We start from the raw sequence: 21,615 nt of genomic DNA on the forward strand, positions 1-21,615 counted from the left end.
AATTTGGTACATTTTGCTTTTCTCTGAATAGGTTTCTGGAAAAGAACAAACGGCCAGAAATGCCATATGGATTGACTGTGGAATCCACGCCAGAGAATGGATCTCTCCTGCTTTTTGCTTGTGGTTCATAGGTTATGTAAGTAGTCTTGTTCCTTTGTGATCCTAGCATTAGGGAGGTGGAAACCGGAGGATCATGGTTCGCAGACAGCCTCAGCTACTTAGAGAAGCCCTTTATAACCCAGTGAGACTTGGTTTCAAAAATAAAAAGAATAAAATAATGAGTGTCTCTCAGAGAAAGAAAGCCCCTGGGTTTCATCCCCAGTACAGAAAAAAAAGAATAAAAAATATGAAATATGGCTGGGGTATAGCTCAGAGGTAGAATGCCCCTGGGTTCAATCACTAATAAACACACACACACACACACACACACACCCCACAAACAGAATGGCAAAAGAAAGGAAAAAAGAAAGTATAGTTCTATTTTCTGTCTCTAATAAATAGGAAAAGCTTGTGCAAGACATTTACCACTACAGGGTAGCAAAGTACCCTAAATTCACTTCATTTAAAACATATTCTAACGCCGGGCGTGGTGGCACACGCTTGTAATCCCTGTGCTTGGGAGGCGGAGACAGGAGGATCGTGCAGGTTCGAAGCCAGCCGCTCTGGCCTAAGAGACCCTGTTTCCAAATTTAAAAAGTATAAAAATAGGTGTGGGAGTGTAGCCCGGAGATAGAAGGGTTTCCAGGAACCCCAGTACCACAAAACAACAACAACAACAACAACATAAAAACATATTCCAGCCAGGTATGATAGTGTATGCCTGTAATCACAGTTATTTGGAAAGCTGAAACAGGAGGATTGCAGGCTCAAAGATAGTTACAACTTAATAAGACTCTGCTTCAAAGTGAAAAAAAACTTTAAAAAAGGAGGGTAAGTAGAAAGTTTGCTAGGAGTGTAGTTCGGAGGTAGAATGTCCTTGGGTTCAATTCCTAGTACTGCAAGCAACAACAAAAACTCCTAAAAGTTAAATCTGTAAATTGAAAAGTGACTTTTGAAAAATAAAATCACATTTTAAAAAAGGTTAAGCTTAGAAGGACTGCAAATGAGATGCGGTTAAACATATTTGGCTTAATTTGTAGGTAACTCAATTCTATGGGAAAGAAAAGCTGTATACTAATATTCTGAGGCATGTGGATTTCTATGTTATGCCAGTGATTAATGTGGATGGTTATGACTACACGTGGAAAAAGGTAGGTGAAAGCAAAGAAAACAAAACATGCCTTCAGTGGAGATATATGTTATAGATTATTCATATATTCATATGTTAAATTATTCATAGAATACTGAATCTTGGCACAAAGTCTTATTATGAAATAAAAGTTTGTTTTATTATGAAAAACTTGAAACATAAACGAAAGTTAACATAATTGCATATACTAACCTCCCATGATCCCATCAATGATAACCAACTTATATTAGCTGAGTGTGGTGGTACATGCCTGTAATCCCACTCCCACTTTGGAGGCTGAGACAGAGGATCACATGTTCAAAGATAGCTTCTGCAACTTAGAAAGACCACCAGCAACTCAGGGATATCCTGTTTCAAAAATTTAAAAAAAAGATATATATATTTGGTGATATATATATTTCGGTCTCAGTCTCCCGAAAGCTGGTATTACACGCGTGTGCCACCACGGCTGGCCCCTGTTTTTATTTTTGAAACAGAGTCTCTCTAGGTTGATGAAAGTCTCACTACTTGTTGAGGCTGTCCTGGAGCTTGTGATACTCTTGTCTCAGCCTCCTAAGTATTGAGATTACAGGTGTGTGCCACCATGCCTGGCTTGAAATAAAAAATTTAAAAGGAGCTGAGTGTATAGCTTGGAGGTAGAATTCCCCTGAGTTCAATCCCTAGTACCAAAAATAAAAAATAAAAATAAAAAACAAAACAGCAATTAAAAAAAAAAAACTTGTATTAGTTACCTTTTCATTGTTGTGACAAAATGTCAGAGATAAATGACTTTAAAGGAGGAAAGGTTTATTTGGGCTCAGGGTTTCAGAGGTCTCAGCATACAGTCACTGGCCTTTTTATTTCAAGGCCTGTGTAGAGGCAAAACATCATCGCAGGAAGCATGTGGTAGAGCGAAGCTGCTCACCACATTGTGCCTGGGAAACAGAGAGAGGAGGGTCAGGGTCCCAATATCCCCTTCAAGGGCACAATCCCAGTGACCTGACTTCCTCCCACTAGCTTGGATCTCCTAATGGTGCCACCAGCTGGAAACCAAGCTTTCAATACATGGGCCTTGGGGGTCACTTAGGACCCAGACCATAGCACAACTCATGGCCAAGCTTGTTTTATCAATATCCTCCATCCACTTCTACCTTACTCATACTGTTTGAAGCAAATCCCAGTTACCATAGCATCAATTCATTAATAAGTATTTCAGCATGCATCTAAAAAAATTATTTAAACAATAAGCACAACATAAAAAGAGAGCATTAGCCGGGTATGGTGGCGCATGTTTGTAATCCCAGCATTCGGGAGGCTGAGAACAGAGGATCAAGGTTCGCAGACAGACTCAGCGACTTAGTGAGACCCTCTGCAACTCAGTGAGACCCGGTTTCAAAATAAAGAATAAAAAAATAGGACTGGGAGTGTAGCTCGGATGCCTGGGTTCCATCCCCAGTACCGCAAAAAGGGGTGGGGGGAGAGCATTGATACTCAGTACTCAGTTTTGAATTAAAATACAAAGTTATTTTGCTTTTCTTTGAAGGAACTCAGAATGAGCCTTGCATAAAATTAATTGAAGGAAAAACAGGACTAAACAATAAGGAGAGCTGATCGTGGTGGTGCACACCTGTAATCTTAGTACTTGGGAGGCTCAGACAGGAGGAGCCCAGGTTCAAGGGCAACATCAGCAAGTAGTAAGACTCTCGTCAACCTAGTAAGACTCTGTTTCAAAATAAAAATTTAAAAATAGGGCTGGCAGTGTAGCTCGGGATTAGAAGGTCCCTGGTTCAATTCCTGCTACCACCACAACAAACAATGAAGGCCGATCTTCAGCCTAGTAGAACCCTATAAAAATTTTTATTTGTATAGGCCCCAAATTGCCAAATACTTCCATTTTGTTTGGTTCAGACTAAGATAGTTTGAGTGAGCATGACTGAGATTCAGAGAGAAATGGGGGCTGTGAAGGGAATAATGTAAAGATGGTGACAGATGGCCTGAGGGAGGTGTGGGGTGAAGGAGGGAACCCAGCCCAGCCCTTGGACTTCATGTCATGTCTTTTCCTGAGCGGCAAACATGGCCACCCTGGCTATCTGATCCTGTCTTGTTTACTCAGAATCGAATGTGGAGAAAGAATCGTTCTTTCCATGAGAACAATCGTTGCATCGGAACAGACCTGAATAGGAATTTTGCTTCCCGACACTGGTGTGGTAGGTTGCTTGCTTTACTTCTCTTCATTAAGAGGTTTAAAGCTGGGTGTGGTGGTTACCTAGAATTCCAGTAACTTGGGAGGCTGACAGGAGGATTGAAGGCTCAAGGACAGCCTCAGCAACCTAGTGAGACTCTTTCAAAACAACACACACACACAGATACGATAGGTATGGTAGGGCATTCCTATAATCTCAGTACTTGGGAGCCTGAGACAGGAAGATCACAGGTTCAAGCCTCACCAATTTTGCAAGGCCCTCAGTAACTTAGTAAAAGCCTATTTTAAAATGAAAAAAAAAAGCCAGGCGTGGTGGCGCAGGCTTGTAATCCCCGCGCTTGGGAGGCGGAGACAGGAGGATCGCGCAGGTTCGAAGCCAGCCGTGCTGGCGTAAGAGACCCTGTTTCAAAAATATAAAAATAGGTCTGGGAGTGTAGCCCGGAGGAAGAAGGGCTTCCAGGAACCCCAGTACCACCAAAAAAAAAAAAAGAAAAAAAAAGAAAATAATAATAATAATAAAAATAACAACAACAAAATAGGGCTGGGGGTGTAGCTCAAAGGTAGACTGGCCATTCCCCAGATAGGGGAAGCCTATCTGAATTGGGGAATCATTTAAATAATGAACTTTAGAGGTAAGTGTAATTTTGTGAATGTAAACTAGAATCAATAAATTACTCTAATCCCTCTCACTTGCTATTTTCTTCATATTTAAGATAAAAGGAAGTGGGGCCATTTCTATTTGTGTTGGGGTTGAGGAGTTGGAACAGGAGATTGAACTGAGGGGGTGTGCTCTACCACCGAGTTACACCCCCAGCCCTATTTATTTTTTATTTTGAGACAATGTGTCATTGTGTTTGCCCAGGCTGACCTCAAACTTGTAATCCTCCTGCCTCAGCCTCCCAAGTCACTAGGGTAACAGGTGCGTGCCTCTGTGCCTGGAAGGACCAGTCCTTTAAGGTCCCTTTTAATCTTCAAGGTTCTAAGATTCTACTATCTTAGTAAATCAAGGACATGATTGTTAAGATTTCACTTTAATAAATAAATAACAATGTTCATCATTAGGGTGTCACAGACCTAGAGTGGGGAGATAACCTTTTTTCAATTATACTGGTAAATGTTTTCTTCTATAGTATTTGTAAATATTTTTCTTTTGTTTTAGCCATTGTTTTTTTTTAACATATTCTTTCTTTAACAAATAATACAAAAATAATGAAAATGTAAAAACGGTATAAAGATAAGCAGTGGGAATTTATTATTCTTTGATTTGTTTTTATTTTTATTTTTTGGTGGTACTGGGGGTGGAACCCAGAGGCTTTCTACCTCCGGGCTATACTCCCAGACCTTTTTTATATTTTATTTGGAAACAGGGTCTCACTAGGTTGCTGAGAGCCTCACTAAGTAGCTGAGGCTGGCTTTGAACCTGTGCGATCCTCCTGTCTCAGCCTCCCAAGCACGGAGATTACAAGCGTGCACCACCACGCCCGGCTTTATTATTCTTTGATTTGAATGAGCTAAAGTACTCAGTGAATATTGATTTGGGTGTTTGAGAATAATCTGCTCTCACTAGAGGTAGGTGTTCACTTTTTTTCCTGCCTCTAACATTGTATTTCATAAGTGTGTGTGTGTGTGTGTGTGTGTGTGTGTGTGTGTGTGTGTGTTACTAGGGGGTTGAACCCAGGAGCATTCGACGTCAGACCTACACCCTCAGCCCTATTTTAAAATTTATTTATTTATTTGGAAACAGGGTCTCTTTAGGCTGATGAAAGTCTCACTACTTGCTGAGGCTGTACTCACCTGCGATCCTCCTATAGTCTGTCAAGTACTCAGATTACCGGTGTGTGCTGCGTACCCAGCTATAATGCTGCATTGAAGACATAGCTATAAGCCGGGCGTGGTGACCTGCACTTGTAATCCCAGCATTTGGAAGGCTGAGACTGGAGGATTGTGCTACTTAGTGAGGCCCTTTGCAACTCAATGAGACTCGATTTCAAAAATAAAAAATAAAAGCCGGGCGTGGTGGCGCACGCTTGTAATCCCCACGCTTGGAAGGCAGAGACAGGAGAATCGCGCAGGTTTGAAGCCAGCCGCGCTGGCTTAAGAGACCCTGTTTCCAAATTTTAAAAATATATAAAATAGGTCTGGGAGTGTAGCCCGGAGGTAGAAGGGCTTCCAGGAACCCCAGTACCACCAAAAAAAAAAAAAAAAAAAAAAAAGAATAAAAAATAGGACTGGGGTTGTAGCTCGGAGGTAGAATGCCCCTGGGTTCCATCCCCAGTACTTTAAAAAAAAAAAAAAAAAAAAAGTAAAAGAAAAGAAAAAAAGAAATAGCTACAGTGCTACAGTTGCACATGGTGGCATATACCTTTAATCCCAGTATTTAGGAGACTGTGACAGGAGGATTAAGTTTGAGGCCATCTCAGCAATTTAGTCAGACCCTGTTTCAAAATTTAAAAAATTAAAGCTAGGGGTATAGGTCAAATGTAGAATGCTCCTGGATTCAATCTCTAGTACCAACAATAAAGAAAGCTACAAAACAAAATTAAATTGAACAATGAGTTTAAATCACCTCTCTCTCTCATATATATATATATATATATATATATATATATATATTTTTTTTTTTTTTTTTTTTTTTTTGGCAGTACTGGGGATTGTACCCAGGGGCATTCTACCTTTAAGGACACCTCTAGCCCTACTTTTTTGTTCTTTATTTTGAAACAGGGTCTCACCAAGTTATAGACGGCATCACTAAATAGCTGAGGCTGGCCACAAACCTGAGGTCCTTCTGTCTCAGCCACTCAAGTACTAGGATTATAAGTGTGTGCCACCATGCCTGGCTTATCTGTATTTTTGAAAATGGACATTGCGGCTTGGTGAAGCCAAGGGAGAGAAACATCCTCTTCTTCTATACTTTTAACTTACAGAATCCAACATTCATGGTTTCCTTCAAAAGAAGCAAAAATCTGTGATTCTGAACATTTCATCATTATCCTGGAGTACCTGTGAAAACCTCACACCCAAGTGCTGACCTTGTTCCTTCCTTGATTTCCTTCCCCTTCTGGGGGAATAGAACTCTGTAGGGCGGGGCTGTCACCATTACCTAGTCCAGTGCCTGGTACATGAAGGGCTCCTGTAAAATACTGATCAGATCAGCCCGGTGTGGTGGTGCTTCCTTGTAATCCCAATACTTGGGAGGCTGAGACAGTAGGACCTCATGATCACAGTTAGCCTTGGCAACTTGGTGGGGACCTCTGCAACTGAGTGAGAACCTGTTTCAAAATAAGAAATAAAATCAAGTTGGGGGTATAACTTGGAGGTAGAATGCCTCTGGGTTCCATCCCCAGTACAATCAATCAATCAGTCAATCAATCAATAAATAAATAAATAAATATTGATTAAATGAATCTGTGAATGAATTTAGTTGCTCCAGGAGTCACAGATGCAAAGGGAACACCAATGCAGACCCGGTTAATCTGACTTGGGCCTGAGGACCCACTCAGCTGTTTCCCCAAGAGTCTTACTTAGGATTCCTAATAAAGGTGTCTGTAGAGGTCCACAGTCTGCAACAACTCTGACAACTGGACAGGGACTGAGAGGAGCAGCTGTTAATGTGAAAAATAATACAAATAAATAGAACCAAAAGTTAATAAATGCCGAGCAGTTTATGTATTTTCATCTCCGACAAGCAAACTATATTCAAAGCCTAGCAAGTCCTTGCTCAAGGACACATAGCTGTCCTTGAGTGGCAGAGCCGGGGTATAAACCTAGGCTAACTGACAACAAACTTTTAAAAATTTGTCTATGTCTGACAATCATTCATCAATTATTTCCCTCTCAAGTATAATACTGGCATGTGCCACCACACCCAACTTGCAAAGAACCCTCTTCCACCAAGCACTCCAACATCTCTTCAGTGCTCTGTAAGCAAGGCAGCAAGAAAGAATTAAATCTTATCTTTTCTAAGTCCCTACAGCTAGAATGTGCCTTTATGGTACTTTATGTTAAAAGACCACCTCGCTGACTAACAGGAAGTGGCACATCAAGCGTGCTTACTCATTTTTATGCTCATTTTATTCTTCTGTATTAAAAAAAAAAGTATGTGTGTTAGAAATGGGATAGTGGTAGGTAGCAGTGTAGTGTCTTAGTCTACTCAGGTCTGCTATAACAAATACCATAGACTGGGTGGCTTAAACATCAGCAGCTCATTTGGAGGCTGGAAGACCTCGTTGGCTTAAAGATGGCCGCCTTCTCATGGTGTCCTCACATGGTCTTTTCTCTCTGCAAGTACCTGCTTGTGTCCCCCCACTCCTGCCCTCCTTCTCCCTCTCCCTCTCCCTCTCTGGCATCAGTCACGTTGGATTAGGGCCCTACTCTACCACTTCATTTAACCTTGTCATCTTAAAGGTCTTGTCTCTAAAGATAGCTACTTTGGGGTTAGGTCCTCAACATAGGAATTTTGGAAAAACATAGTTGAATCCAATCCATACAGGGGATGTGTTGTAAGAACCTCTGTTCTCAAACTTCCTAAGAGAGCACCACTCTACAGAAAAAGAAATGAAAGTTTTCCCATTGCATGTCAATGATAAAAACTTAACTCAGTATTTTAGAAAAAGAGTGGGAAAACTTTTGTTTCTTTTTCTGCAGTGTGTGTGTGTGTGTGTGTGTGTGTGTGTGTGTGTGTGTGTTTTGCATGTCTGGGAATGGAACCCAGGAACATTCAATCTCCAAGCTACATCCCCTGCCCTATTTTTTTATTCTATATTTTGAAACCGGGTCTCATTAAGTTGCAGAGGGCCTCACTAAGTAGCTGTGGCTGTTCGCAAACCATGACTCTCTGGTCTCAGCCTCCCAAATGTGCCAGCACACCTGGCATGTTTTTTTTTGTTGTTGTTGTTTTTGTTTTTGTACTAGGAATTGAACCAGGAGCATTCTACCTCCAAGCTACAATCCTAGCCCTTTTCTTTTTATTTTCTTGCGAATTAACCTTAAAGATACAAACCCACAAATATAGTATTCACAGCATTTACAATAAATCATTCAAAAAACATTGCAAATATTTTTTTTCCAAAATCCCCTTCCTTCAATGACTGTACATATCAGGTTGCAGTTATCTTATAGACCATACAAGCTGTCAAGGCTATACAGAGGATGTCATTTTGCTGTGGAGTGGGCATGCAGGTCACAGTGGGTGGGTCTCACTAGGTTGCTAAGAGTATTGCTAAATTGCTGAGGCTGGCCTTGAACCTGTGATCTTCCTGTCTTAGCCTCCAAAGTACTGGATTACAGATCTGTGGCACCAAGCCCAGTGACTTGCATTATATTTCTATTGAATAGCCCTGATCTTTGGGATTTATATTAGGGTGCCACTTCTCTTTTAAACTCTTTCATGCTCTTTCCAGTCTCTATTTCCTTTAAACAATCTTTATTCTCTATTATTATATATGGGGGGAGAGGGCAAAAATATTCAATGGTGGTGCATGTCTATAATCCCAGTACTTGGGAGGCTGAGACATGAGGATTTCAGGTCTGAGGACAGCCTCAGCAACATAGCAAGACCTTGATCTAAAAAATAAAAATAAAATAAAAAGGTCTGGGGGTATGTCTTAGAGGTAGAATTCCCTGGGTTAAAATAATAAATAAATAAATAAATAAATAAATAAATAAATAAATAAATAATAAAACAGCTGGGTGTGGTAGCATGCACCTATAATCCCAGTTCCTGGGAGACTGAGACAAGAAGATCTTAGGTTGGAGGCCAGCCTCAACAATTAGCAAGACCCTCTGCAATTTAGCAAGATCCTGTTCTAAAATAAAAATAAAAAGGGCTAGGGGTGTAACTTAGAGGATGCCCCTGGGTTCCTTCCCCAGAACCAATAAATAAATACAAAATATTTGGAAAGACCTTGGGTGTCATATTTCCTTATAAGAAAATGAATGCTTGACAAATATCATGGCTGGTTTTTGTGGCTAATAACAGGAAGAAAGCCAAACAAGCTCAAATGAAAAAGGTGGACTCAGAAGATAGCAGAGTAGCCCATGGCCATCCCCAAGGGCAGGGATGCAGCTGGACTCAGACACAGGCAGGGGCAGGCCCGGAACACTGCAGGGAACCAGGGAACAGCTCCTTTCCCTCCTCATCTCTGTGAAGCCCACTGGCTTTCTTTGGTTCCTGATCTGCATGATGATGATGGTGATGGGGATGGGGATGACGACGACGACAAGGATTATGATGTGATTATAAACATCAAGAGTTACAGAACACATATGATATGCCAGGCATTATGCAAAGCACTTTGGATGCATTAACTCCTTTGATCCTCATTCAGTCCTCGTTTAATGTATAATTTTTCCATTTTGCAGATAAGAAAATTGAGACACAGATAGGTTTAAAAACATTACCCAAGAACATATAGCTATTAAATGGCAAAGCTAAGAGTAGAATCAAGTTATTGGATGCTTAACAATATGTCATGTAGCCTCTTAGTGGGAAGGATTTTTACCACCAACAGTGTCAAGTCTACATCTCCCACAATTGCAGTATGCACTTTCCCGGATTGTTGTGAGGATTAAATTAGATATTGCAAAAACCTTAGCACAGTTCTTGACATATAGTGTGTGCCCTATGGGCATCAGCTGGTATATGACTACTGTTATTTTTTTTTTTTTATTCAAGAGAGCAGCTGGATTGAGACTAGAATCTTTGTCTCAATTTCAATTTATTATTGGGAGTATTCATATTGGCAGAACATGAGTTAAAAATTTGATTTGGGGACCTCAAATATTTCCAGGAGAGAAATATCCTTTAGGTCAGATATGGCTCCTTGGGGCTGCAACCCTGTGAATTAGAGACAGAGGGAGAAATGTTGAAAGTAGGCCTATTATCTGATGTGATTCTACTATAATTTTTTTCCTTCCTTCCTTCCTTCCTTCCTTCCTTCCTTCCTTCCTTCCTTCCTCTTTCTTTCTCTTCTTTCTTTCTTTCTTTCTTTCTTTCTTTCTTTCTTTCTTTCTTTCTTTCTTTCTTTCTTTCTCTGTGGATTGAACCCAGAGACATTTTACCTTCGAACCATACCCCCCAGCCCCAATGTATTTCTTATGTGGAAACAGAGTCTCACTAGATTGAGGAGAGTCACTACTTGCTAAGCCTGTCCTCGAACTTGTGATCCTCCTGTCTCAGTTTCCTCCATACAGGAATTACAGGTGTGTGCCACCACACCCAGTTTACTATAATTTTTTAATGGCATGAATAAACATTATACTGGCACCAAATATCACTATCCCATTTTATTTATGAAGCCATGTTAGCAAGTTAAAAGTAGGACAGAGGGCAGACTTGCATAATCCGAATTCCTGAGAGAGACTGTTCTTTTATGGACTGTACTGTTTAGCAATTTTTAGTGTGAAAATATCAGAAAAACCAAATTTACAGTGGATTAAAGAAAATGTGGTTTATCTTTCCCCATATAACCAGAAGTTTGGAAGTCTTTGAGACTTTCCTAGCTGCGTTCTCAAGGTTGTAAGAGGAGTGGGTGTGGCAGTGAGCACGGGTTTAAAATCCCAGTACTTGGGAGACTGAGAGAGGAAGCTTGCAGTTCCAGACTAGCCTCAGCAATTCATCAAGATTCTCAGCCTCCTAGAGAGACTCTGTTTCAAAACAAAAATAAAATAAAGGGCTGGAGGTGTAGCTTGAGGATACAGTGCCTCTCTGTCCAATCCCCAGCACCCTTCCCAGGATTGTAAGATGGTTATTGGTTATTTCCAAGCAATAAGAAAGACGGTCTAGGAACAACCCTTAGAAGATTTTCTCTGTGGGTATATAAATAATTGGCCCCAAAAGAAGCATGAAGAATATTTACTGGACATTAGAAATATAGTTTCATAGCATTCTCCCCCAATTTTATCTTAAAATGCTGCACCATAGATACTAGGGAAATACATTGCCAGGGAAACCACAAATTACAATGGTGTGCACATCCCCTAAAATTCCTCTTTATGGATTTTTGCTACAGAGGAAGGTGCATCAAGTTTCTCCTGTGCTGAAACGTACTGTGGGATTTACCCTGAGTCTGAACCAGAAGTTAAGGCAATGGCTGATTTCTTGAGAAGAAATATCAACCACATTAAAGCGTATATCAGCATGCACTCATATGCCCAGCAGATACTGTTTCCGTATTCCTATAACAGAAGCAAAAGCAAAGACCATGAGGAATTGGTATGTACTACTTCATTATTTTTCTCATTGGCATTTTAGAGATAAAATCATACTTAAGAGAATAAAAAGTATAGGAAAAAATTTCCTTTAGAGGATAAATGAATAAATGTTTTACATCATGGTCTAACTCTGTCAAGAGTTGCCCTGGGCTGGGCATTGTGGCACATGCCTGTCATCCTAGTACTTGGGAGGCTGAGATAGGAGGATTGCAGGCTTTGAGACCAGCCTCAGCAACCTAGTGAGACCCTGTTTCAAAATAAGCAATAAAAAGGGCTGGGAGTATAACTTGAAGGGGAAATGTCCCTGGGTTCAATCCAGGAAGAAAGGAAAGAAAGAAGGAAAGAAGGAAGGAAGGAAGGGAGGGAGGGAGAGAGGGAGGGAGGGAAGGAAGGAGAGAGGGAGGAAGAGAAGGAGGAAGGGAGGGCCCTGGAGCCAAGGTTTACTACAGGCAGATGCAAGCATTCTTGATGGCTCTATGGTGGGCATGTTATGGCATTGGTATGGTCTGATCTCTACGTAATACCTTGTGTCTTCTGGCTCGCTTTTCTGTCTTAAAATAAGATACAGTTTTTCTGTCCTAGAATAAAATACAATATTAGAGGGTTAGCAATTGCTGATGCCAAATATAAGATTATTTGTATTTTCTGAAAGTAGCCCATTTAAACATAAGCATATTTGACACTTGTGACTATTTTTCTTTTCTTTTCTCTCTCTCTTTCTTTCTTTCTTTCTTTCTTTCTTTCTTTCTTTTTTTTTTGAGTCACTATGCTTCTTTCCTAGGCAGGCCTTGAACTTGTGGGCTCAAGCAATCCTCTTGCCTTGACCTCTGAAGTACTCGGGGCTACAGGCATGTGCTGTTATGTCTGGCTCTTGTGATTCTTTTTCCTTCTCAAAGAAAATCTTTAAAGAACATCTTGTGCTGGGCGTGGTAGCGCACGCTTGTAATCTCCGAGCTTGAGAGGCTGAGGCAGGAGGATCACGCAGGTTCGAAGCCAGCTTCAGCTGGCTTAAGAGACCCTGTTTCCAAATAAAACTATAAAATAGGTCTGGGAGTGTAGCCCAGAGGTAGAAGGGCCCTGGGTTCCATCCCCAGTATCATCATCATCATCATCATCATCATCATCATCATCATCATCAACATCTTTCTTCGTATTGTCTTTAAAGAAATTAAAATATATTTGTCATCGTTTGGAAGTAGAATAGTCTGATTGTGCCTTTTTATTACAAGTAGTTCCTGTTCTTGAGGAATTTGCAGTATATTAAGGGGTGACTTACTGTAAAGAAACAAAAATAAAAAATGCTACGGATGTCAAGGAATTGATACTATCCCTACCAGGCCTTCAGAGAGAATTTGTATAGGCAGACAGAGAAGGGAGGACTTCCAAGACAAAGACATGTGTTCCCTACAGGAAAGATGTTCAGGGGGATTGTGAGGGTTCAGGAGTGAAGGGTGACACCATCAGGCATTAGATTTGTGAAGAAATTTAAATATCAGAGTCAATTTGCGTTTTGTTAGGTAGACGACGGAATTTCACTAAAATCTGTGTGTGTGTGTGTGTGTGTGTGTGTGTGTGTGTGTGTGTGTGTGTGTTTTGCTAGGAATTGAGGCAAGGACATTCTACCTTCTAGCTACACCCCCAGACCTATTTTGCTTTTTATTTGGAAACCAGGTATTACTATATAGCTGAGAGTGTCACTCAGTTGCTGAGGCTGGCTTTGAATCTGTGATCCTTCTGTCTCAGCCTCCCACTAATATTCCTTTTGATATTTCAACATGGTGTTGGTGAAACCCATGATGCTACTCTAAGTTTTAGAAAGATATATGTCAAGTGGAAACCTCTGAAAAGATATATGTAAACTGAAACCAGTGTTCCATATTGGGAACATAATCTTTTTTTAATTGGTGAGTCTTTGGAACCCATTAAACAGTTTACACCACAAGAAAATAGAATTTGTGCCAGGCATGGTAGCATATACTTGTAATTTCAGTACTTGGGAGGCTGAGATTACAGGTCTTGGCTAGTCTCAGGCACTTAGACCCTGTTTCAAAGTAAAACATAAAATAGGGCTGGAGGTATAGCTCAGAAGTAGAATGCCCCTGAGTTCAATCCCCATTACTGAAAAACAAAGAAGGAAGGAAGGAAGGAGAGAGAGAATGGAAGGAAGGAAGGAAGGAAGGAAGGAGAGAGAGAATGGAAAGAAGGAAGGAAGGAAGGAGAGAGAGAATGGAAGGAAGGAAGGAAGGAAGGAAGGAAGGAGAGAAAGAAAGAATGGAAGGAAGGAAGGAAGGAAATAGTTTGTGAGGATAAGTGAATCAGGCATTTAGCAGGCATATATATGTAATGTTTAGAGAAGTTGAATTTACTGTTTGATGATAATTTTGTCTAAGAATGAAATAACTCTAAAACCATGAAATATAGTTATTTTGAAATATGAATGAATTATTTTTAAATATAATGAATTCCTAAAAAGCTATGTGAGAATTATTTTCTATACAAACTAAAATTTCAATGCACTGGATGAATTTATGTTTAAATCCACCCAGTTATGATTGTCATAAAGTAAAAATATTTTTAATTAATATATTCTTATTATTATTGTTTCTGTGCAGGATCAACCCAGAAGCATTCTATCTCTGAGCTATATCCCTAACCCTTTTATATTTTGAAACAAGATCTCATTAGGTTGCTAAGAGTCTTGCTAATGCTGAGGCTGGTCTTGAACCTGCAATCCTCTGTCTCAGCTGACAAATATTGGGATCGTAGGCATGAGCCACTACACCTAACAACATTCTTCTTCTTAATTTACTTTTTGGATAAATTCAAAATATTTTGCATATGCAGTTTGATTCAATTAAAAGGATGTGTTTTTTTTTTTTTTAGGAATGTTTACCTATCCAGTTTCAAAACTGCACATTAACTGATATTTCACATTCTTGTGCTTCTAGTCTCGAGTGGCCAGCGAAGCAGCTCGAGCTATTGAAAGTGTTAATAAAAATACCAGATATACGCATGGCAGTGGCTCAGAGAGTTTATGTAAGTATTTCTACCTTGGATCTTGGATAACTGTAAAGTACTGAAGAAATCTGTGTTCAGTTTTTTCTACATCGGTTTAATTTTTCCAAATTGAATCTGGAAATTTGATCACAAGTAAAACAATTGAATCATAATAATTAGAAACAGAAGCACAATAACTGTGACAGTGCTGAAAAAGCTGTATTAATAAATGATTACACTGAAAATAACCCAAATTTATATTTAAAAATATGCTTATTACTTTAGAGTAAAGGTTATAGAACTGGCATTTTACTAGTTAAGTAAAGGAGAAAAATTCATAAAGGATCAAAATAATGTGTAAGATGCCCAGAGCCATCATGTAAGGTAGTGCATGTTGTACGCTACATAAATTTAGAGGATACCATTTACCTTAGATCTTTTAAGTAATAGCCTGCATTCAAGAGTAGAGCAAATAACACACTATGTTGAATGTCGTTTGATTAATTTCTGCTGGGAGATGATTATTGAGAGACTCCTGTGTACCCACAATAGAATTACAATGATTTTGGCCTTTTGAAGCTGGAGGGTAGATGATGTAAGAGGAACAGAAAATAAACATGTGAAAAGGTATCAGCAAGCTACAGCCTGGAGCTCAGTTCTAACCCACTGCTTGTTTTTGTATAACCTGTGAGCAAAGAATGTTGTCCAAATATAAATGGTCACACATTGAAAGAAGAATAAACGTTGTTGATACATAAAATTATGAAATTCATATTTATGTGTATAATAGAGTTTTATTGGAACATAGTTATGCTCATTCATTTACAAATTATATATGATGGTTTTCGTGAAAGTAGAGCCGAGTAATTCTTTTTTTTTTTTTTGGTGGTACTGGGGTTCCTGGAAGCCCTTCTTCCTCCGGGCTACACTCCCAGACCTATTTTATATTTTTGAAACAGGGTCTCTTACGCCAGCGCGGCAGGCTTCGAACCTGCGCGATCCTCCTGTCTCCGCCTCCCAAGCGCGGGGATTACAAGTGTGCGCCACCAGGCCCGGCAGAGCCGAGTAATTCTAACAGAGACCATGTGGCCTGCAAAATCTAAAATATGTAAAATATGGTAATTTACAGAAAAAGTATAAATAAATAATAAAATATGTAGTAAAATTTCATCAATTGCTTTGAAGGAAAAAAATGGGCTTAGAGGTTTGAGAACGGCTGCAGGGAAGAGGGCCTCTTTGGCTAAGTGGCCTTGGCAGGTCTCTGTATGTGATAATTCTGGGAGACCCACTTGGTGAATGTCTACCAAATGAAGGTGTGAAGGAAGGAATGCTAGGGAGAGAAAATGGCATGTGAAAAGGCCTTGAGACGATTTATGCAAAAACCCAGAGTTTAACCTATAGATCGTACTTTAACAAGTATGTTAACAAGTAGAATCCATAAGGATATTAAAGCCATCACATTCATAATATTTTCAGTAAGTTGCTTAAGCATCAAATAGCTTGTTAGTAGTTAGTCCCAGAATCTCCCTCTCCCTCTCCCTCTTTCTCCCAACCACCTCAGATTGTGGACTAGACTGGCCCACTGGTGCCTCTGTCCTTGGGGTTACTGGTTTACCTCTGGCTTTGCTGACCTGGATCCATGCCCTGGCCCTGTTATCTGAGCACCCCACTCACACAATTCAGAGCTTTTCTTCCTCCTCCTCCTCCTTCTCCTCCTCCTCCTCCTCCTCCTCCTCCTCCTCCTCCTCCTCCTCCTCCTCCTCCTTCTCCTTCTTCTTGTTCTTCTCTCCCTCAGCATTAACTACAGTGCCTCGAGGCAGAAGATACATATAGAGCAGGTCCTTGCTGTGATGGGATCAGTCTGTTACCACAGTCACTCATCCAGGGCACATCGATGTGTATGCTGGAGGAACAAATGCAAAATGTTGATCATGGATCAGAAGTATTTGATGAATGAATGCATCCACCCCTGATGGATATTTTTTAGAATTAGAAATGAGATTAACTTCATTATGAGGTTAACAACTTCATAATGTATCCATGTGTAAATAGAGGCAAAGCTGGGCACTTTGCATATTATTTGTTTCCTTCAAAACTGTAGAAAACCGACCAAAAATATTAGTGACAATCAAAATGTTAAGTAAAGTGGAAGATTTCATAATCCAATATACAAATATATCAAATATATACAAATCTAGAATTCTTTTATATAAAAAATCGGAAAATAAAACAAGGATGTAGCTCAGTGGTAGAATACTTGCCTAGCATTTATGAGGCCCTGGGTTCAATACTCAGCACTACAAGAAGAAAAAAAAGATTTGACTTTCCTTCTTAATGTACATATGTAGACATATACATATATGCATGCATGCATATGTATATATGAATTTATTATTAAATACATACATGTGTCTGTATATACATAACACAATAAATCCATAAGACTCAAAAAATGGCCTAGATTTTACTGATATATATAAAAGAAGACAAAAGGGGAAGATTACATGTTTTGAGTGTAAAAGAAATAAAATAATTTCCTAAATTATTTGAATATTTAATGTAACCTTAATGAGTACAAAAATGATTTTCAAGTTTATTTGAAAGAATGAAAGGATAGAGGAGTTTATAAAAATATTAAAAATAAAGCCAGGCATGGTGGCACACACTTATAATTCCAGTACTTGGGAGGCTGAGATAGAAGGATTGCAGGTTTGAAGCCAGCTTCAGCAACTTAGAGAGACCCTATTACAAAACAAAAAAAAATCTGTCTGAGGGTGTAGCGGGCAAGTAGAATGCCCCTGGTTCAATCCCCAGCACCATAACACAAAACAAACCCTCAAGAAAACAACAACAAAAAACTTTAAAAATAAGAATAGGAAGAGAGATTTTTGCCCCAACCAGGTTTGTGTGTGTGTGTGTGTGTGTGTGTGTGTGTGTGTGTGTGTGTGTTTTACTGGGGCTTGCACCTATGGCATTCTACCTCTGATCCATATCCCCAGCCCTATTTTAGTTTTTATTTGAAAACAGGGTCTCATTAAGTTGCTGAGAGCCTCGTTAAATTGCTGAGGCTGGCTTTGAACTTCTGATCCTCCTTTCTCAGCCTCCCAAGAACTGGGATTACAGATGCGTGTCAATATATCCTGGAAGTTTAGTTTTCTTAAAGTATATTTGGAAGCCGGGTGTTGTGGCACATGCGTGTAATCCCAGTAGTATTTGGGAGGCTGAGACAGGAGCATTGCCAAGTACAAGGCCAATCTCAGCAACTTTGTGAGGTCCTGTACAACTTAGTGAGACCCTGTCTCAAAATAAAAAATAAGGGGAGGAGGAGGGGAAAAATAAAATAGGGTCAGGGATGTAGCTCAGAAGTAAAATGTCCCTGCGTCCATAGTGTCAAAAATAAAAATTAAAAAAGTATATTTGGAAGTAAGTGCATCATAATTGTAAAAAAAAAATGCATCCCTTTAGACCATTCTATTTGTGGGAAAGAATATCCTAAGAAACCCTAAGCAATTATTTATAAATAAGGTGGTTCATTGTAAAGTTGTTTATATTAAATTTGAAAAACTTTAAATATACTCAAATAAAAAGTTAAGTCAATTAGGCTGGGCATGGTGGCGCAGGCTTGTAATCCCCCCGCCCCCTTGGGAGGCAGAGACAGGAGGATCGCGCAGGTTTGAAGCCAGCCTCACTGGCTTAAGAGATCCTGTTTCCAAATATATATATTATAATATATATAATATAATATACTATAATATATAATATATACTATAATATACATTATAATATAATATATACTATAATATATAATATACTATAATATATAATATATAATATAATATATGTTATAGTATAATATATAATATTATATATATATTAGGGTTCCATGTCCAGTACCACCAAAAAAAAAAAGTTAAGTCAATTATATCCTGCTTTACAATGCAACACCATGAGATGATAGAAACTGATGTGGATTTAAACTTGACATTATATTTAGAAATGTTTCAATGATTGTTTAAAAATGTTATAAAATAGCACATTTTGTCATAATTTTATTTATTAAGTAAAATATTAAGTGGGCCAACTCATGCATGGAAAAAATGCACTAAGACGTTTTTGGTGATTATCACGCCTTGGTAGAATTATGTTAGTCATGGGTAATTTTTGTTTACTTGCTTACCCTATTTTACTTGAATCTACATTTTCTCTATAAAATTTAGATTAGGTGATTAATCAGAAAAAAGTGAAGCTATAAAAAAGCAAAGCTGTTTTCATTTTTGTAAACAATTTTGTTAACTTGAAACACCTATATTTTAAAAGTTAATTTCTTTTTTCTTCTTTTAGACTTAGCTCCTGGAGGTTCTGATGATTGGATCTATGATTTGGGCATCAAATACTCATTTACAATTGAACTTCGAGATAAAGGCAAATATGGATTCTTACTGCCACAGCGTTACATCAAACCCACGTGTACAGATGCTCTCGCTGCTGTCTCTAAAATAGCTTGGCATGTCATCAGGAATGTTTAATGGCCTTGAGTTTTCACTTTGTTCCCATAATTTTAATTTACTGATTCCAACAAGACAAAATCTTTGTGCCAGTTCTTTTTTTTATAAAATTTGATTGGTAGTTTTGATGAAAGGTTTTCTATTCCTTGATTTTGTCAAAGAACACAATACTTTATATTAAGGTAGATGAGAGTTCACGTGTATTTTCACCTTTTTCTTCCTTTTTTTTTAAATTTGTAAGCAGCTACGTACTGACTTATTTCTGATTAACTTGTGTCAAGCAATTTTAATAACTAGTTTCATGCAGATCATTGGCTTCTAAGTCACAAAAAGAAGAAAGGTGGCCGGGAGCACATCGAAGATTTCTGCTGCAATTTTTCAATAAAGTTCTTCCTGAGTCTTTAAAAACACAAGCGTGCATTCCATGTGCTGCACAGTCGACTAGGCATTGCTAACCACCCAGTAGGAGGAGGGGTGCCAAACGCTGCCAACACCTTCTCTCCACCAGCTTAGCTGCTCAATAATCGCCGTCAAGCGAATAAATGAACGACTGGAGTCCCTTTCATTAACAAATGTGGCATTGTGCGCAGTTGTTGTAAAAAGTTATGTAATAGAAAAGGAAACTCTTTTCAATTTGTTTTTGTTTACTTTTTTTTTTGCAGGTCTGGGGATGGAACCCGGAGCATTCGACCTCCGAGCTACACCCCCTGCCCTATTATTTATTCTTTATTTTGAAACAGGTTCTCTCTGAGTTGCAAAGGGCCTCACTAAGTAGCTGAGGCTGTCCGCAAACCGTTATTCTCCGGTCTCAACCTCCGGAATGTTGGGATTACAGGCGTGCACCACCACAACGGGCTTTAAATTTGCTTTTAAGTGGGCATTTAGCTCTCCCTGGCTCCAGTGTCTTCCCCAGGCATCCCTCAGGTTGCAGGCTTGAGGATTTCCAGCGCCTGACTGTCGACAGCAGCCCGGGGGCGTGGCCACAGGGGGCGTGGCCATAGAGGGGCGGTGCCTGCGCGCTGACGACTAATCTGGCGGCCGGAAGTCCCTGGGTCTGCGGAGGGACGGGGCAAGCCCCTGACTTCCGGCGGCGTTTTGAGGCGGTCCTCCTAGCGGCCTGGGGTAGCGTTTTTGTTGCGTTTTCTGACTCTCCAGTCTCTAGGCTGTTTTTTTCTTCTCCCCACATCCCAGTTTCGCTTGGCCCTGGTGGAGCGCCACTCCGGGTACCCACGCTGGCCTGGCCGAGGCCGGTTCCCGGGAGCCGCGCGTGCACCTCCCTCTCGTCGTCCTCCCGGGGCCGGGCGCGGGGACAGTCGCCTCGCCCGCTCTTCGGGGCGGAGGCGGAGGTGACGCCTCGGGACTGCGCTGGCCAAGGGGCTTGGGGAGAAGGTATGCGTCCAGTGAATCGGTGTTGGGATCTGTGGAAGGCGCTGGCCGGGCCTGGGATGGAGAGGCCCGATGGGGTGTCTGTCCTCCATTCCCCCACTTGATTTACGCCGGGATTGTGAACTCTGCTGGAGCACCCCAGCCGTAACTTTATAACTCTTCCTTGTGCTCAGACCTCATTTCTTGCTGTGGTTATGATTCTGGCGTTTGTCTAAGGGAGACGAGCAGGTTGACTCAGACTCTAGTATTTGATTTGTGCATGGGAACCCTGGTGCGACATGCTCACTTAATGCGGTGGAAGGGCACAGCAATATGGTTTTATCTCTCTCTTCATGCATTCCAGACCTATTAGTGAAACATTGCTATTCCTTTTTATTGTCCTCTTTTCTCAGCAGTGTTCACCACAGGTCCTGGGAATTGAGGAGTGCTACTTTATCCTCTTATTCTCTAGGTAGTTACTTTTGGCAACTCTATCAGAAACTGGGAGGGTAGAATGAAAGGAGAGGGCTGATTTTTGCCTTTTTAAAATTTTTATTTTTGCCAAGGAGATTGAACCCTGGGGCATTCTACCTCGGAGCAGCATCTCCAGCATATATATATATTCTTTTGGAAACAGTATCTCATTAAGTTGCAGAGGGCCTCACTATGTAGCTGAGGTTGGGCGCAAACCTGCAATCCTTCTAAGCTTCCCAAGTACTGGGATTCCACGCACAACACGCCTTGGCTTAAAGGAGAGGGTTTGATATTTGGCATCCTCTTTTTTAAAGTAGGTTAAAATAGCTCATGTGGCAGGAAACTATCCAAAACGGGTAATACCTGAGTGATACTGGTAGGATCATGTTTGTGGAGGGTAGTGTTCTTAACTATTTGGTTGTATTATAGGGCTTTCAGATTATTCGAGCTACTTTGAAAATTTGGGGGGTTAGGTGAGTGGTGAGTTGGCCCGGGCCACCCTCCCCCCTCATGCCATTTTGGCATGGGGTTGTAACTATTTTCTGTATTTCTCTCTTTTTAATAAACTTCTTTAAATCTTCAAAAAAAAAAAGAAAATTTGGGGGCGTACACAATCTCTCTGGGTTTTTTGA

The 21,615-nt window shown here is 40.1% G+C and overlaps 1 protein-coding gene across 2 annotated transcripts in view; it reads left to right on the forward strand.

Moving 5' to 3' along the window:
- Window positions 1-19,165, forward strand: part of CPB2 (carboxypeptidase B2) — a gene marked incomplete at both ends in the record, with an annotated part of 36,257 nt that extends 17,092 nt beyond the window's left edge. The window contains 6 exons of one of the 2 annotated variants that reach the window (XM_080689924.1): window positions 32-136; window positions 1,140-1,250; window positions 3,342-3,435; window positions 11,441-11,643; window positions 14,591-14,678; window positions 18,981-19,165. In XM_080689924.1, coding sequence (XP_080546050.1) covers window positions 32-136; window positions 1,140-1,250; window positions 3,342-3,435; window positions 11,441-11,643; window positions 14,591-14,678; window positions 18,981-19,165 — 786 coding nt within the window. The remainder of the gene's footprint in view (window positions 1-31; window positions 137-1,139; window positions 1,251-3,341; window positions 3,436-11,440; window positions 11,644-14,590; window positions 14,679-18,980) is intronic. The other variant, XM_080689925.1, reaches the window with a different exon arrangement.
- Between the last annotated feature and the right edge of the window lie 2,450 nt (window positions 19,166-21,615).

This window comes from Muscardinus avellanarius (assembly GCF_963383645.1).
Source record: "Muscardinus avellanarius genome assembly, chromosome: 2".
NCBI lineage: Eukaryota > Metazoa > Chordata > Mammalia > Rodentia > Gliridae > Muscardinus > Muscardinus avellanarius.